General features: G+C 34.6%; 1 protein-coding gene across 1 annotated transcript; it reads right to left on the reverse strand.

The window, feature by feature from the left end:
• Window positions 1–7,867: 7,867 nt before the first annotated feature.
• On the reverse strand, window positions 7,868–16,594 carry LOC124088628 (olfactory receptor 10A5). Its single transcript, XM_046438362.2, has 2 exons — window positions 16,486–16,594; window positions 7,868–8,931 (listed from the first exon to the last, which is right to left on the reverse strand). Exon 2 carries the CDS (start codon window positions 8,831–8,833, stop codon window positions 7,868–7,870), a length of 966 nt encoding a protein of 321 aa, XP_046294318.1. The 5' UTR covers window positions 8,834–8,931; window positions 16,486–16,594.
• Between the last annotated feature and the right edge of the window lie 2,578 nt (window positions 16,595–19,172).

Raw genomic sequence — 19,172 nt, forward strand, 5'->3', positions numbered from 1 at the left:
AGTGTATTGGTTTCTATAAAATGTCTAGAATGTAATATCCATTGCTTCTATGATTCTTCTTCAACAAGAAAGAGATGGCTCATACTGTTAACTATACTTGTGTGATATCTTGGTTTTTATAGTTAAGAATGAGTAAATTAGATTTAACATCAATGGGATTAATCTTCATAAATGTGTCTGTTAGGGGAGATATCAGCTTAATTTACAAAGTTAAAATGCTAAAACATCAACTGCTAAATATAAACTTAAGTACTCTTAACTTTTTAAATTTCATAAGATAATATATTTAAACATTATGTGTGTTTTCATATATTGATAAATAAAAAAGGTTTGAGATTGCTTTATTTCTGTCTTCACTAAAGCAAGAATACTAAGAGTGAAGATTCTATCAGGTGTAATTTATATGCAAATAATAAAAGAGGTTTCAATTAAAGTACTATAAAAACATAAATCATTTCACCTTATTAAAATGGAGTAATTTTTTTCTAAGTCCAAATATTTTATAATGGTTGTTTCTGGATGTGAATATTAAAACAGGGTTCAACAGCTAGAAAAGAAATATAAGAAGGTTCTCGGTATGAAAATATATTTTAATATGGAAAGTAGAAGGAAAAATGTTTCTGGATGAAAAATTCTTTTGTATGGTAAAAAGCCGTAGAATGTCTAAGTTATAGAAGGTTTATGGAGGGAAAATTTCAAAAATGTGTAACTAAGTTGGTTATATGTAAGTAGCACAATCAGTTAAAGTTATTTAAGGCTTTTTCCTCAGGTCAAATATAAATGTACTGATATAAACCAAAGTTTAATCCTCTATGGGTTGAAGTAACAAAGATTTCTTAAAACATTAATCTGATCTTATCTATCAAGACAATTTCTCGTGTCTGTTAAGTTTTATTATTTAGAGGAACTTGTCTTAAAGTGATTAGGTTTTGCACAACTCTGGTTAAACAACAACTATTATTTTAGAGAATTACATTACATTACTGAGTCTAAAATTTTCTTTAAAAGCTAACCCTAGGGGCTGGGGATGTGGCTCAAGCGGTAGCGCGCTCGCCTGGCATGCATGTGGCCCGGGTTCGATCCTCAGCACCACATAAAAAAATAAAATAAAGACAACAACAGACACTAGTATGGCAATATGTAAATCAATGGATGTGTAACTGATGTGATTCTGCAATTTGTATACGGGGTAAAAATGGGAGTTCATAACCCACTTGAATCAAAGTGTGAAATATGATATATCAAGAACTATGTAATGTTTTGAACAACCAACAATAAAAAATTTAAAAAAAAAGAAGTTGTATCCACCGAAAACTGAAAAATAAATATTAAAAAATTAAAAGAAAAAGCTAAACCTATTAATATAAGAACATCAGTATAATTGTGATGCTATTACTGGCTTCTTGGTATAATAAATGTAGTCATATCTTCCAAATATACAAGTCTTTAAAGTATAAGGTTTAGAAGAACATCTTATCAAGCTGGTGTTCTTCAAACTAAAGTTTAAAGTAAAAGTTTGGATTATAAAAATTGTGTTTCTTGGTCCATAGCTATTATACGAAATAACTATGTTTTTACTCTTGTTAATTTCATTTTATATTTTTCTTATAAACTTTATAACTATTGTTTGTTAGTACTTTACAGAAGTATAACTTCTAATATAACAAACTGAGTTAATTTAAGATAATAGGCCAAAATCTATAAGACAAACAGGAGGTAAGGTTGACTTCCAGTACTAATAATGACCCCAATTAAACAGAAGGACCAAAATAACTATAAAGTTATAGACATTAAAGGTAAAACCCATTAAGCTTATTTAAGACTGGTGAAACTGGCTTGCTGGATGTCTAAGACCAAAGCTTAAAAACTAAAGTTAGGGAAGTAAAAGGGACAAGGAAAAATTGCCAATATTTGGCTCTTGCCCTCTGAGTCAGCTTAAACTCAGGGAACAAGGAGACTTCTCTAAGAGCTTTGCAACTCTGGGTCACATGACCTCCCGATCAGGGGGATCACTGAGATCCTAGAGAACAGAAAGCCAATCAGTGCACATGCTGCAAAGAGGAGGGTCATTGGAGAGGGAGATGTCCCTTATGCTTCCAAGGGAAGCCACCTGGTCAAGGAGACCCTGACCCATCCTGGCAGATGGCACTAAATGTGCTAAGAGGTTGCTCCCAAGTTCCTAAGAATGAGCCCCTGTGGGTAATCAGCTGACTTAAAAATAGATAGGAACAATGTCAGTTTGACCAGCTTTGTCTTAAACATCCAGCAAAACAGTTATTACCAAAACAGAGCCATGCCTTTAAAAGGAAAGACAATTGCTCTTTTAATGTAACTTAAGATGTACACTTGTATTAGCCCCACCAAGAGCAAGTAAGACTGGAGGCTAAAAAAGAGGAATTCTTAGATAGGAGTGCCTGATAACTATCAAAAGAGACTACCAGAGTCAGAAGTTTTCTTAATCAATAGTCATTTTAAGGCTTACAAATCTACCCAACCTCCTACACAGGTAGGTTTGATCTGTGTTTGCTAGTATGATTATCTAGCTCTAAGTAACAGAAATAAAGGGATCTCTACTAAATACAGAGGTTATGCCAATAAAGAAATATTTTACAAAAATTAGATGACATTAGATATCTTAAATATATCTTATGAGGACATCTGTGACATTATTAAAACTAAGTGCTGTGCTTACAATCCTGATAACTCTGGCAATGTTAAAAATGTACATTCCCAAATAGAAGCCATGTCCTCACTGGCTTTGTTAGGGGAACAACATTTTAGCTCTTACACTTCCTGGTGAGAGATTACTGGTTTCTATTATCACGATAATCATTGACAAGTTCCAGCTGCTATGACATTTATTTTGCATTAATCTCATTCCTGTACTCATATCTTCTTGTTTCTCTCATAGAAGCACCCACCTCCATGATGACTTTACAACTTGTTGCTTCCAAACCAGACTTTTGTCATAAACCCCTTGACTGACCCAAAACCTTCTTAAATGGGAACCCAAACTGCTTGCCCCACATCTCCCCCTCTCAGCTTGAAGCAGCCAGAGCGGTCATCGTCCATTTTCCCTTATGGCAGTAAGGGTTTCCTTCTCAGAGGGAGGTTTAGGCTGGGGGGGCAAATGACATTTTGGGTAAATAATAAATGATTATGCTGAGTTAGAAAGTTTGAAGCTGATTCAAAGGGAATGGAATGTGAATACCTTTCCTTCCTCCACCTGTTGCTAAGTTTACCTGCTTCCAGAGAATAATCTCTCCTCAGAAGGAGCTAATGAGTAGTCCCTGTGTGGCTCTCTTCCTGCCTGTACTCCTGGGTGGCTTTGTTCCCATCCTTGGATCATTCCACCTTTTGGGTCATTAAGACAGGATGGGAGGAGAGAGTATGAGAACAAAAAGAATTTAAAATGTATAAAAGGGGTAGGACATCCCCACTTCCTTGGACACCCATATCTGGGGCCCCTTCTTTTTGGAGAAGTCTATCTCTGTTCTATCCTTTAAATAAAACTTGCTTTGTATGTTTGCCTTGGCATTTCTGGAGTGTTCAATCTTCAACACCGAGGGAATGGGACTTGGTCCTTATTCTCGTCATTGGTATCAACTGGATATACTGATGCTGAGATATCAGTTTAGCTTTTTAAATCTTTATAAAGCACTATCCAACAATGATATTATCCATGTTTTATTGGGCACATTCAATGCTCATTCAGGTGTTACAGGATCTTAGTATAAGGAAACAATGTTATATCAGTACAATGTGTATCACCTTATTCCCTAGCCCAAGTATCACATGACCTACATCATTAACATGTTTCCAGTTTATGCAAAGAATTTTATCTTACTAGGGAACAGGCCCAGACCATAGTCAAATAATTCTCCCAATGTGTTATTCACTTCCCGATCTTATTAACAGCCATAAATCATTGAGGCATTAAACCAAATCACATTTGCCAGATGGATGTTACACATTGACAGGAGTTTGAAAGATAACGGTGGGTACCTGTGTCTATTGACACATAGTCTCGTGTTTTTTTGTTTTGTTTTTGCTACAGTACAAACAAGAGAAAGTTCTAAACATGTAATTAATCATTGCCTGGCTGCTTTTGCAGTCGTGGGCAAATTCCAAGAACTCAAAACTGATAATGGTCTGTCTTATGCCAGCTCCTTTTTTCAACACTTTTGTGCTTCCTATTATATTATTCATAAGACAAAAAAATCAAACAATGCTAAGGACAAACAATAGTAGAGTGTGCCAATAAAATATTAAAGATTCAACTTCAAAAACAAAAATGGGGAGAGAGGTATTATCCATTTCCACAGAATCAATTACATTATGCTCTTTTTACTTTAAATTTTTTGAACAAACAACCAATGGAAGGCACACTAAGTACAAATCCTCTGACTTGGGGTGATATCAAGAAACCAGTGAATGAATGTTGTTGAGAGTTAAGGAGCCTCTGTGACACAGGCTACCATGTTTATAGCAATGCTGGCCATTGTAAGTTTCCAGGTACATATGATGATAGGAGAAGATAGGAGAAATTTTCTGAACATATTTTCCCAACCCTCCTGTAGTTATTCTGCTTTCTGGGCAGGAGGATCTATTCCAGTGTTCACAAATCTCTCTGCCATGGTGGTGGGCCAATTTATCATATTATTCTCTCATTAATTTAATTATACTTATTCTGGGTGTAGTGCTGAGGCCCCTATTTGTCAAAAAACTGAGTACTTACAAGTGTCCCAGGAATATAAAACATCCTATGGTGGCATTCATGTTGCCACAATTTCTGGTTCTTGAGATTTTCAAAAATATATACAAACCATTATTAAAATAGGGTTTCTTAATTCTAGTGATAAGAACTCTGTCAAATACCCTTTGCTTCCTTATTGCCCTAGTTCCACTTCCTTAGAATCAGGGACTTTTCCCCAAATGGCTAGATTGTGCTAACTTAGTTCTTGTAAGACATAACATTTCCCAGTGTGAGTCATATGTCCTGGATTGGTCCCATAGATTCAGTGCATCCTCATAATGAATTCATTACTCCTGGGGGATTTGTTAGTAAAATCTTGACCACAGGTTCAGAAAATATTCAGAAGGATTTATGGCTTCTAGCTGCTGCTTTGGATTTTGTTAACTTTACTAGTCCATCACTAACAGATGTAACCAGTGGTTGTACCACTAGCCCGTGAGCATGTGTTCGGTCTCCTTATGTATTATTAATATAAAATACTAATATCATAAAAATGGACAGTGAATGATGTTTTGTACAGGTACTAATTGTACTCTCTAATTGCATGACTAGACATAACAAAGATCAAGATATTTGGTTTTATAATAGCCTTCCTTTTTTATGCTTCCCACTAGTATTACACATGACTTGTATCAAGATAAAGGGCTGCAAGTTCTTCAGGAACTTCATAATCAGTTGACTTGATCATGCTGTGCCAGAGGACTTGTAGTCTTTGGTATTGTTATCCTAAGTACTGTAATTACTTCTGCAATCACTGACTCCATTGCTCTTGTGAGAGGCATCCAAACAGCCTATTTCGTCAATACTCTGGCCTTTCAAATTCAGGAGGTTATTGATAATAAACCTAAAGCTAAGTTAAATGCTTTAAAGATACAGTAATGAGCCTAGGTGATCAGATATAAAGTCTTAAGTTCAGACAAAAATTATGATGCCATGTTGCTTATCAATTTATTTGTGTAACACCTGTTCCATATGATAGTTCCCAATGGAATTGGAAAAAGATTAAAATGCATCTATTAGAAAGTTGGAATCATAACAATGTTAGTTTACATCTCTTGCAACTGCATCATTACATCCAGCCATGCAGGAAAGTCAGATTCCCATGTTATCTCCTGCCAGTTTTGCAGAAAACCTGTTAGATGACCTAACTGGTTTCAATCCTTGGAATATGCTAAAATATACTACCTGGTATCTCATAGGGTTTGTTTTCTTTAATTTTGTATTGTTTTTTGCAGTCAGCTGCAAGCTCATCAGATCCCAGTTCAACACCTCCAAATAGACATGCATTAGTTGTAGTTAAAAAAATTAAAAAGGGGTAGATGTGTAGAGTAAATGAGCCCTGGTTGTTGGCTGATCCTGTGGTATAGGCAAAAGCTAAGCCTGGGAAACATTCCTTGCCAAAAGGTAAGGACGTGAACAGCCTTGATACTTGGCTTTGCTGCTAATAGTTACCAGATGTTCCATTCCAGTGGGTTTTCTGGGTTCAGCAGGGTAATTGCAGGATGTTCCTGACACTTTAACAGCAGGATATTTACAGAAATGTTTCTAGCTCTGTAAATTTTTAGTATACAAAAAAAAGCCTCTTGAAAACTCACAAGCCTTGAACAATTTACAAAGCCTCTATAGTTAAAATTTCTGATTATGAGATCTTATAAAATATACTTGTGGAGCTAGTTCTGGGTTACTGTTTCTCCATCAGAGGGCAGTGTCCCAGTTGGCCTTTATTGTTGCTATGCAGGTTGAGGCAGTGCTGTCAGAGGAATCACAGTGGAACATTGAAAGATGGGATGAATTTGGCTAAAGTAAAGGTGAAACAAAATCTTTCAAGAAGCAAAAATAAAATGCCAAAATATCACCAATGGTAATTATCTTAACTATGAATTTAGAAATTTGAACGAAAGTCATAACTTTTCTCTGATTTACTTACCTATATTTTTCTTATTCTTCAAAATTTGTTTCATTCAAATTAAAATTTCGTTGAATTTTTTTATATGTTAAATAAGGAAAATTCCAGGTGTTTTATGATAAATGCTATTGATGAAAACAAAACTACCAGAAAACAAGCATACTTATAAATTGCTAATGGAAATTTAAAATTGTGCAATCACTTTGGGAGAAAACTTGCCAATATATAATATCATAAGTGTATTTACCTTTTGCTCAAGATTTCTAATTTTTAGATTTACATCTGTCACATGTAAAACAGAACTATAAAAATACATAAGGATAAAGCTATTCTTTGTAGCATGGTCTTTAACAGTAGATAATTGGTTAAGTAAATTATGGCATGTCTACAAAATAGAGTACTAGGAGGTTGAAAAAGAGTGAGAACTATTTTTGTGGTTAAAGAATACTTATGCTGGAGTTAGGATCTATTTTAGCTTCAGTGAAAGCAGCACCATGACTAAAATTAGTGATATTACTTTAACAAAGTATAAGAACCTAAATATGGGATAGACAACTTATGGAGCTCAGTTCATTCTTCCTGGGAAAAGTGTAGTGAGGAAAGAAATGATTATCGAGGTTATAAAGACATATACATGAGGGTTATGGATCCACTTTTTCTACCCATTTTGTATAGCAATAAGCTGAAAAGAACTAACTAAAACAACTTCAAGGGCATGAGAACTGAAGTAAAATAGTGAGAAAAATTTTGTACTGGGAGGGATCACAGGACTTTCCATCTGATAAATAGATGGTCAGATTTGGCTAAAGGAAAAAAATGGCAAGATGATTTGTGATAAGGTTTTTCTTCTTTTTCTATGTATGAATCCATGTTTTAAAGTTACTAGCAGTTTCATACTATCCAAAATGTATGTTACACAGGAATATGAATATCTGAAAATACTTGGCCACACAAGTGTTGAAAGACCAACACCACCAATAAGAAAAAAAAAAAACAGTTGATAATGGGTAGGCAGAGAAGCTTTTGCGGGTGGCAATAAGACATCTAAAATACTTCTGTATTCCTTCCTCTTTACTGAGCTATCCAAAAGCCATTTCAGGAATTGAATTTCATTCCAATGGACATGTAAAAAGTGGCAGAAAGGAAACTCAAATGTGAGACTGATTGTGGTCCATTTAATGAACTTTACTCTTATATCATAATGTCTATAAGATGTGGCTTCTGAGAGCTAGGGCCTTGTGGAAGGTCCTGGTCAGGGCATTTTTCACCTCATTATTTCTCAGGCTGTAGATGATGGGGTTCAACATGGGAGTCACAACAGTGTAGGACAATGATAACAATTTCTTGCTCTCAGGAGAATTATTTGATTTGGGCCGGAAGTAGGTGAGGCTTGAAGATACATAGAAAAGGGAGACAACAAGGAGGTGGGAGGAGCAGGTAGAGAAGGCTTTGTGCTTCCCTTTAGCTGATGGAATCTTGAGGATGGCAGCAGCAATGCGAGTGTAGGAACATAAGATCAGCAAGCAGGGAATCATGACGACCAGGATGGTCCCCACAATGGCATAGATCTCAAACTGTGCTGTGTCTGCACAGACCAGCCTCAGCACAGGTGGGCTGTCACAGAAGAAGTGGTTCACCTTGTTGGTGGCACAGAATGGAAAGCTGAAGAGCCACGTGGTCTGGACGGTAGCCACAGGAAAGCCTGGAAACCAGGAGGCAGCAGCCAGTTTGGCACGTGTCCTTTGGTTCATGAGGATTGGGTAGTGCAAGGGACTGCAGATGGCTACATAGCGATCATATGCCATGGTGGCCAGGAGGAAGCATTCAGCCACCCCAAAGAAGAAGAAGAAATACATCTGAGCGGCACAGCCAGTGAAGGAGATGGTTGTGTCCTGGGCAATGAGGGTCCCCAGCATTTTGGGCACAATGACTAGGTTGAAGCCAATCTCCAAGAAGGACAAGTTTCTGAGGAAAAAGTACATGGGACTGTGCAGCATGGGGTCAGCCAAGGTCACCAGAATGATGAGGCTGTTTCCCATGAGAGTGACCAAGTAGATGGTTAGAAATGTCAGGAAGAGCAGTGACTGTATTTCGGTAGGTAGGGAAGAGAAGCTCAGGAGGATAAACTCACTTACTCTTGTCCAGTTTTCTGCCATCATGGATGTAGGCATAAATTCCCAGTGTGGTCACGAAGAGAAATTGTTGATTGGGAGATTCTGCATTTGTTTCTCAAATTCCCCCTTAGTTTCAGGAAAAGGAAGATCAGGTTCTGCTGGAAGAGGAAGGGTAATTGCTAAGAATAAAGACACTAAGCTTAAGAAGGACCTATATCAGTTTCTGAAAGAATTGATATGTTCCTCTTTGTACATTAACATATTTAGAAAGGTCAAGCGATGTCAGACTCATGAATCTCTGAAGGAGACACCAAGGAATACATTTTAGGAGACAATGGTGTTCCTTAAAACTTCTAAACTTTTGAGAAACCTATCCAATGTTCATGATCTCACTGAAGAACATATAAATGTGAAATTATAAAATCTCTAGAAATGTAATTACAATGGAAAGTAAGGCAAGTAATTATTTTTCTAGTCTTAATAAATCTTTCTTGCCCGGGTAGAATTTGAGAGGTAAGTTAAAGGCTAACATGTATTGACAACAGATTACATGTATATCTTTTTCTTGTTATTACTCTATTCTTTACATGAAAACATTATCTCAGAGAAGTTAAGAAACAGCAATTAGATGGCAGATCTTGAATCCAACCCACATCCAAATTTTGAATTCCAAATATCTTTTGATTTCTACTAAATTCTGTTTTGCTTTGTTGGATTCTTATACCTTGATCTGAGGACTAAATGCTTGAGATCTAGGGAAATAAATGGAATTTTCTGAAAAATCACAGTGAAGACAGAGGGAAAGAAAATCAAGAGGACCAACATCATTAACATTAAGATTCAAATTTTAAGTTGAGTATCAAGAATCTCCTCTTATTATCTTGGTAATCTAAAATTTAAAAAGTCTAATAGAGAAATAGTGGGATAAAGTTGGCAAATGAAATGGGTTCACAGTCTGGGATAAATGAAAAAGGAATTAGGGTGAGGGAACTATCATAAGAAACACTCAAAGTTTAATAAATAAAAACATTATTAGAAACAGTAGAAAACAGAAGTGACACAAAGTGAAAAACAAATAAGGATCTGGTCAGTGTTTTGGATATTTTACATCAATATGCTTTTATTCCATGCTAAAGAATTTGGACTTTATTCTCTAGAGAACAAAATTAGCCCAGATATTCAAAACAGTGGAATCATATTTTCAAATATACCATGAAGAAAGATCACTCTGGCATTGCTGTGAAATTATGTGGTAGAGTATGGAAGTAAGGAGGGATAAAAAGTTGTATGCCTGGAGTCAAGGACAGCAGGTGAAATGTGCATCATTGCTATTAGTTTTCAATAATAATTTATTTTCAAGCAGCACATAATCTTAACAAAGAGAGGCTAAATATTATTCAATGACTAATTTGTATTTCAAGGTTATATTCAAAATTCTAAACCATTTGAATCTAATATTTCTTTGAAAGACATGATGTCTACAGTTTGTTTCCCATCGTCAGAAACACTAAATATTTTTTTAGAAATACTAAATATGATTTAAAAGATAATAAAAGGATCATTGATGCAGCAGAGACTCTCAACTAGAAACTCTCTTATAATGCTGAAAGACAAGCTAGTTCTGTCTTTCAGATTAAGTAAACAGAAGTCATGTGGGATATGAAGGCACAACATTTCACATTAATGAGATAAATCCAAGACATCATAGCGGTTGTTATCCTTCCCGAAAGAGTCTGGAAGAAACTAGATAGGCATCAAATTGTCTCTATTACTTACTTTTAATAAATCTCATAAAATGTTAAATACTGAATGAGTAGCCCTGAAAATTAATCTTAAGCTCAAAAAAGAGCACCAAAGGGGAAAATCATGATTACAGAATTAAAAGGCTGTGGGTCACAGTGATAAAGACTTAAAAAAAACTGAATTAGCAGATTAAGGTGCAAGTTTGAGAAATTATAGCAAATTATGAAAAGATTAAAATTATGAGAAATTATGAAGTAAAATAAAGGAAATGAAAAATCTACCTAATAGGCAAACCTAAATAATAGAACAAAGAAAAGGGCAAGAAAACATTTGAAGAAGTAACAGGGGAAGAAAAAACATCTCTGAGCTAAGGGAAGACCTGACTTGTTGAACTGAGAAAATCCCTAAGTAAAAAACAATAAATTATAAAATATTCCTAGAACACATGACTTTATGTTAGTGGAATTTTCTTTTAATTTTGGAAATAGTGAAAAATTCTGCTTAGTAACCAGACTGGAAAAATGATTTAAATATCCCAAAGAAGATTAAAAAAAAAAAGTCCCTATAATTCACAAGTGAGCCCCCACCCCCACCCCCACCCCAAAAAAAGAAAGAAAAGAAAAAGGTTCACCATCATTCCCCTTTAATGAAATGCATATATACACATCAATATCACAATGATATATCACTATACATATATTCGAATGGGTAAAACAAAATAGTAACAGCATTAAGTGCTGGGAAGATATGAGCAACTGGATCATTCATACATTGCAGTTAGAAGTGTATATGGTTACAACCACTCTAGAAAACTTTTGCAGTTCTTTAAGGATCATATTCACATTAATAAATTATAAAAATACAAAGGGAATATTTTTGTGGTAAAATAAAAGATCCAACCTGGGGGGAAAAGAGCTGCACCCTGAGTCTGTCCTGAGCTGAGAGAGTTATATTCAATTTTCAATAAACAGATAGTCCTAGGGTTATTTAAACTTCTTCTAAATGAAGAGACCAATGTTTATTTTGTAATTATGATAATAACAAATACTTTAATTCAAAATTTGAAAAACACATGTAAAAATCTCCTTGGGTCAATCTTCCTAATTAATATAGATGTAAAATTTTGAAAAAAATTCATTTACTTATCTCAATCCAATCTATATTTTAATAACACATTATGCTAAGGTAGAATTTGTTTCAAGGATAAAAATGTAGTTCAAAATTCAGTAATCCTCAAGTGGAATTTATCCCACCAAAATTTATCCCACCAAAAATTCAATTAAAAAAGTTATCCTCAGTAGGTAAATGTTGTGTTACATAGGAAAATATGTAACACAACATTTATCTGATTTAAAAAATATGTCAAATAAATTTACAGTCAACCAGTTAAGACAATTTCCTTAAGACAACCTGAATATCTCTATAGAAATAATAGCCAACATTATACTTATAAGTAAAACATTAGAATAGAAGTTCTTATGTTTGGGTGGCTCATGTAATCTTTGGAGAAGCTGACAAAAACTATGGAAATTCTCTCCTTTGAAAGTTTTATGTATCTTTATATCTATCTACACATCCATACCTATATTGAATCACTACATAAAAATACTTCACTTTGGGGTGGAAATTCAGATCTTTTTAAGCCCCTGGTTAAACCCACACTGGAGTTTAGAGTTACAAAATACTCTGGGAAATTGGGGAAACACAATAAGACAAGGAAACTAGATAAAGCAGAAATATTGGGAAGGAAAAATAATTTTTTTCATTTCAAAAAGATGAAAAGCTAGTAATATTAAGAAGTTCAATGCATTGTCCAGTTACAGAAGAGGTGTATTAAACAAGTAGTTTTCCTATATTCATGAAAAAAAAAACTAGTTAGAAAAATAGTTTTGCTGTATTGGTATCTCACAAAATAGAATAAGCATGTCCAAAACTGACATGTTCTTATGGAATGTAGTACGAATTCATGTTAGAAGAATGTCTTGGATTGAACACAATATGCAATTGAGTTTCATTTTGTGTTTATTAAATATTACTAAAAATTGATAAGTATTTTAGTATTTTTCCAAAATCACTAAGGAAAGTATAGAAGAAGTACATGCATACAAAGATGTTAAGCCATTTTATAATATAACTTCATGGTATTTAATTATCTTCCTCATATTATCAAAAAATTTTATGTCTATGCTTTTTTCTTGTGCTTTAGGGAGACAATTTATATACAGTGATGCCCAAAAGCAGGGTATATATAAAAGGAATTCAAGAAGCAGCTAAAGGGCAACGTGAGAGGAAAATAAATATTCCAATATTATCTTAATATGCCAAAATGTATTCAATATGAATAATGATTTTAATATAAGTGAATGTATAGTTGAATTTGAAGAAAATTTATTTTATTTAAATATTTAAAATTACTTTCTAATGTTAGCTTCAGCATTGCAAAGTTCTTTCTCAGCTTTTACTCTAAAGCAGAATCCATAAAAAAAAGATTAATTGATTTGATTATATAAAAGTTAAATAAATTTGAGAATTAAAACCTAAAATAGAAATTAAAGTGTAAACTACAAATGGAGATAATACCTGCAAGTTAATATCAAAAGATTCTTATAAATTACCCAAGAGAAAATTAAGTAAAGTTACAATCATTCAGTTCATAAGTCGAAATCAAATGGCTAAAAAGTATTTTTAAAAATTTAAAATTGTCAGAAAGCAACCATAATTTTTAAAAAGGAGGTTATTTTTTCCTCTAAATTTAAAGACATGATTATACATATTTTGAGTTAAAGTGAAAGAACATAACTATTTAAACACTGTAGTTCCAAATAATAGGTGGATTTCACAGTATATTGCCAGAGACTCTTTGAACTAGCAATCCTCACATCTATAATTTTAGATTAAGATTATGTGCAAATTTTAGCTACCAGAATGCTCCTCTCTGTTTATTCGTAAGAAAGTAATTGAAGTGAATATATAATAAAGGACAACATAAACATGTAGCAGATTGGTTAAATAAATTGTGTTATATCTGTACCATGAAATAACATACAAATTTTTTTTTTCTTTTCAGTACCCGGGAATGAACCCAGGGGTGCTTAACCCATGAGTCACATCCCCAAACCTTTTTTTTGTTTTTAATTTTGAGACAGTGTTTTTCTAAGTTGCTTAGAGCCTCCCTAAGTTCTCAGGCTGGCCTTGAACTTATGATCATCCTGCCTCAGACTCCCAAATTGCTGAGATTACAGGCATGCACCACCACATCTAGCACTGTACATTAATGTAAAAGTATGCTGTGGAAGAATATTAAATGCTATGAGAAAAGATCTTGTATGTTTGGCTAAATTGATAAAATATGCTACAAAATAGTATGGCTAATGTAAATATTTGTTGTAAAATTTTTATATATCTATATACACATATATGTGTACATATATTTTATATATATGTATATGTATACATACATACATGTTTTATACACACACAGACGCACAGCCTATAGTTTTATTCCTTTGTTAACATCTTAGTGGTGCAATTACAAGTGTTTTATTTTTTTTCTTTGTATTTTATATTATTTGCATTATGCACAGTGGAAATACATTGGTTTTTATTTAGGAGAAAAATACTTGTATATTTTTAAAAATAAAATGCTGAAAACACAAAATAACCTACAAACAAAAGGGAAAAATAAATGACAAATTTCAGAAAACATTTGTAGTTGTGGAAACAAATAATAAAATGTGATTTTTCTACTTCATATATAAGCCATTGATATCATTTTTAAATAGATATAATCTGCCCAAAAGAAAAACAGCCAGAGGATATAACAATTTAATTCCCAAAGAAATCTAATAGCTAGTAAGCATGTGAAAATTATTTTGCTACTGATAACAATAAAATTAATTAAACATAGAGATTAAATATCTTTATCAAATTTGAAATATTTAAAAAGATAATATTCACTGCACATAAGGGATGGTGTAGTAGACAATATCTTATTTTGCTTAAGGCTGTGTAAATGAGTATAACTTCTTTGAAAATCAGTTTCTCACAACATATGAAGATAAAATTAAAATTAAAATTGTAAAATTCCTACATTTTCTGAAAGAACCCCTTCGAATAAAGGAGGTACAGGCAATGATTTTTTGGGTAAGTTTCCATGCTGACTATTACAGTGATAAAGTGAAAATAATAATCAATACAGATCAATGCATGGTTCAATTATGAAGCAAGTATTCAACAAAATGCTCCCACATCATTAATCTTTGATAAATATTTAATGTTGTTGCATAGTAACTGCCATATAATACTTAATGAAAAACAAAACATAACACTGCTCACTGTGATACATTTTCAATTTTTAAAATAGATGCTATATAGAAAGACTGAAAGGATATATGCAAAAATTAAAAGTGATTTAATTCAAATGGTAAAAAGAGGGGATTTATTTTCTTATTTTTTTTCTGGATTTCTCCATTGTCTAGAATAAGCTGTATTTGTTATATGTTAGCAATAAAAACATTCACATGAAAATGATGATCATATCAAATAAGGCTGGTAGGATTTACTATGTAATAGATTTATGCTTTGTGCTTTACATTTATTGCCTCATTTCCTTCTTGCAATTCTATGATTTAAGTGCCATTGTATATATATATATACATACATACATAATACCCTCCCCGTATTAAAAATGAATAAACTGAAATTTAGAGTCAATATGGAACTTCACAGTTAAGAAAATTTTCAATAGTTTTGAAAATTGGGTTTCAAATGATCATAAGTTATGTCTCAAGTGTCACTTTGAGTCCATATCATATCTCCTTTCTCTACCATAATGTTGAGTTTCTTACTCTTTATTGAACATACCAATTCAGTTCTGTTTCTATGCCTTTCCATGTGCCATCACTTCTGCCTTCCCACACCCTACCTGACTCAAAACTTAGCTCTATCATGTGATGCTTCCAGATAAGATTAGTCTTCTTCTCTATTTTCCTATATCCTTTAAGATATTTTAATTATTCAGGTATTATAATATTTGCTTCCATCTGTAGACCGCACTAGAATATTAATTGTCTTTGTTATCTCTTTTATGTGAAGTAGCCCAGTGTCTGTCTAGAATAATCTATTTATATGTGTTTTGGGACAACTAATTAGATGAATAAATATATGAATTCGACAAAGTTCATTCTTAATGGAGTTTTCTTTCCTCACTAGAGTTCTTATCTTCTCAGTGTCTGCCCTTCCTTTATCAGAACTCTACTTTCACTAGAAGCCCCATTTCATGACAGATGTTGTGTATGGTGCTAGTGAAGAGGATTTGGGAAGGAGAGAGGAGCAGAGATAAAAGGGATGGCTAGGTTTCTCTTTGGACTCCTGGAAACTACTGGGGGAAAAGAGCTGCACCCTGTCTGTGTTGTGGGAGATATTACAGAAGCCACTATTCCACAGCTGGCCCACAGCCTCCTTGCCAGGCCATCCAGAACTTCCCTGGGAGCATTCATTGCTAATCATTTCTCTGACTGTCCCAGGAATAGGAGCCCATTCTTCTAAGACTTCTATACCCATAGAATTTCCCTAAAGAAGTGGCATGTCCTAATATCCTCTTCCTCATGAATGTTCCACCAAGGCAAATCTTCCCCAAGTTAATCAGTGGAAAATGGAGATCTGGAGGAAGTGTATGTCCTATTGAGGCTGCAGGGCCTGGACACTTCCTGACCCAGAAAAAGATATGAGAGAACTGGAAAAAAAACCTGGGTAATATCAATTTTCTTGTGGCCTCAGGTCCTATCTTATGACGTACAAAGGGGAAACTGAGGTCCAAGAAAGAAAGGAACTGATGAGATCTTTCCAGTGTAGACATAGGAATAGAATTAGGTGTCCCACCCAAACCTGCCCAAACCTTGCCCTGTTGAACAAATGAACCTCTAGATGGGTCACTGCTTGTTTCGGCCTTTTATAAAGAGACTTACCTGTATCCAATAGGGACATCTTCCTTCATGGGCTTTGCCTGACATTCATCTAAGAGCTCTATAACTGTTTCTTCTAGAAAATCCAGAGGAGGAAACAAGCAAATCTTACTTCTTGTCCTCACTGAAACATTAAAGGCTGTAGCCACAGCCAGTCCACTGCGGCCTTCTGTGTCAGATGTGAGTGAGCACACTGTGGGCTGGCCTTGCTCCCAGTCCTGACTTTAGGAAAACTATTGCTGTGCCTCTTTTGTCTTTGAGGCTAGTGGAATGGCTGGAATTTGTATTTTCCCTAGGTGTTATCAGGCTCACCAGAGCGCCTCTTCCTTCCCTTCCCCATGGGGACCTGACCTTTTTTTAATCTATTGTCCTTTGAGAACATGATGAATTTTAGAGCCAACTAGGAAAAATTCAAGAAAGGCAAACTAAACTCTAGGTAAAGGGAAGTAGTTTTGTGTAGAGAAAATGCAGCAGTTTGAAGTCAGAGTAACCTAAATTTAATCCCAACTCTGGAACACTCTGGCTTTGGTACTCAGCAAGGTGATTAAATCTTGGGGCTTCAAGTTTCCATATTGCCTAGTTAAAGATAAAAATACTTATTTTATGGGGTTGATATTATGATGAAATTAAATAACTTGTATTTATAAAACCTATCACACAGATACTAATTATTCATTCACTCAATAAACATTCATTGAGTGTCTTCTAGATATCAGTGTTCTTCTGTGAAAGGCGAGTGACTCACCCAAGATGGAGATTCAACCAAGAGATTTATTGGTGGGCTGCCTAAAGGGGAAGGAGAGGCAGAGAACAGAGAGAGGAGAGGAGGAGGGCAGAGAGAAAGAGAAAGAGGAAAGAAAGAAGAGGAAGACGGCAGAGGGCAGAGAGCATCTGCTTACAAGCTTCTGCTTAAGAAGGGTTGAGTAGGGGACATGGCAGGTTCTGATTGGCAGGGTGACTCAGGAACAGTGAGAGGACACTGTATCCTGTGGGGATTGGTTGAAAAAACCTTCGAATTTGGTGCCCTTCAGAGAGGAGGGGGAGGGGTAAGGAATTCTGTGATGTTCTCCCAAGAGGGAAACTTAACTTCAGCAGAGAGTCTCCACACGCCCAATTCTAGGCATTACAAAGAAGCAAATAGATATTGTCCCTGCCTTCATAAAGCTTATATTTAGTCAGGTCAAGAGCCTACGACCAAGGGGCTCTTATTAAATGTAGTTGTGATACAGCCGGTTATCTGAGACAAGTCCTGCTTTCTCACATGTTGAAGTCTGAATATTAGAGAAGCACTCAGAGGCAAGCATTATTAAAGCAGGGTTTATTTAAAAAGGGGTGAGTGGACTTCTCAGGGAGGTTTCTTGGATCCCAAGAAGTGAGATGTTCTGCCCTTTTTGTATGTCCTAGGTCCCCTTTGTTCTCCTGCCCTCTTCCTCTTATTTTCCTCCTTCCTGTGAACGTGACTAGGCCCAGGAATGCTCTGTGAGATGGCCAAAAGGTGGGAAACCGAGTGGGCTAAAGGGGAAGAGCAGGATACAGAAGCCAAGGACACATTAACTAACAACATTATGGCTCCCTGTAGGGAGGAGCAATTCCTGGAACAGGTTAGGCAAGTTCTTTTTTTTTTTTTTTTTTAAAGAGAGAGGGAGAGAGAATTTCAATATTTATTTTTCAGTTTTTGGCAGACACAACATCTTTGTTTGTATGTGGTGCTGAGGATCGAACCTGGGCCGAACCCATGCCAGGCGAGCGCGCTACCACTTGAGCCACATCCCCAGCCCTAGGGAAGTTCTTGATAATGGTGGAGGAAAGGCTCTGAAGGAATTAACATTTCAATTCTTCAGGGGACAGTCTCTAACTTCCTCAACTCACTCAAAGTTGGCTTCCTTGATCAACCTGACTCAATTTACCTAACTATACTGACTGTCTAATTCTGGCTTCAGTAGGGGAGAAAGATAACTGTAGATAAAAACATTCTCAAATACATAGACTTTACCATTGGAATTATTATTTTTAGTTATTTGTTCCTTTGCTGAGCATTGCCAAGGAAAATGTAAAAAAGAAATAATTCTTGATTCTTAGTTGTTCAGGTGACTTGAGGTTATTGGACTTTTAAATAGCTATTGAACAGTACAAGATAGAAATAAAATAGTATTAAATTATTTAATTCAGGCTTTAAAAATTATAATTGGTTTTTAAATTGTAGCACCATTTAAATTGCCAAACATTGTAGAAAATACCTTAATTTCATCAATAGGGAACAATTAAAAATTGTGAAGTTTTCATGATATACAATGAAATGCTATATAACTATTAATGTATATTAATATTCATGCTAAAAATTAAGAACATCTAGGATCAAGACTTGTCTTTCTAATATTAATTTCCAAAATGGAATTAGTACTCTTTGGAAAATGACTAATTCTAGGACTGGAGTAGGAAATATATGAAATGAGCATGAAGCTTTTTATAGTGCAGAAAGCAAATGCTAAAAACAAAGAAAAACAATAACAACAACAACAAAACAGAAAAAAAAGTTCATTATTAGATTATGTAAAAGAGAGACTGAAAGCAAATGGAAAAGCTCTCAGTAGCTAAAGCTGAATTTTGCCAACAAATTAAGTAGGATTGGATTGTAATCCAAAATATAAAATGAATACCATTTGAATGCATATTGATGAACATATATGATT

The sequence above is a fragment of the Marmota monax genome, unplaced genomic scaffold (genome assembly GCF_021218885.2).
Source record: "Marmota monax isolate L192 unplaced genomic scaffold, Marmota_monax_Labrador192_F-V1.1 WCK01_AAM20220418_F8-fsc00061, whole genome shotgun sequence".
Lineage (NCBI taxonomy): Eukaryota > Metazoa > Chordata > Mammalia > Rodentia > Sciuridae > Marmota > Marmota monax.

What these genes read in the sequence shown, in the direction of transcription:
- LOC124088628 (XM_046438362.2), bottom strand. Translation starts at nt 8,833, where the DNA reads ATGCCTACATCCATGATGGCAGAAAACTGGACAAGAGTAAGTGAGTTT.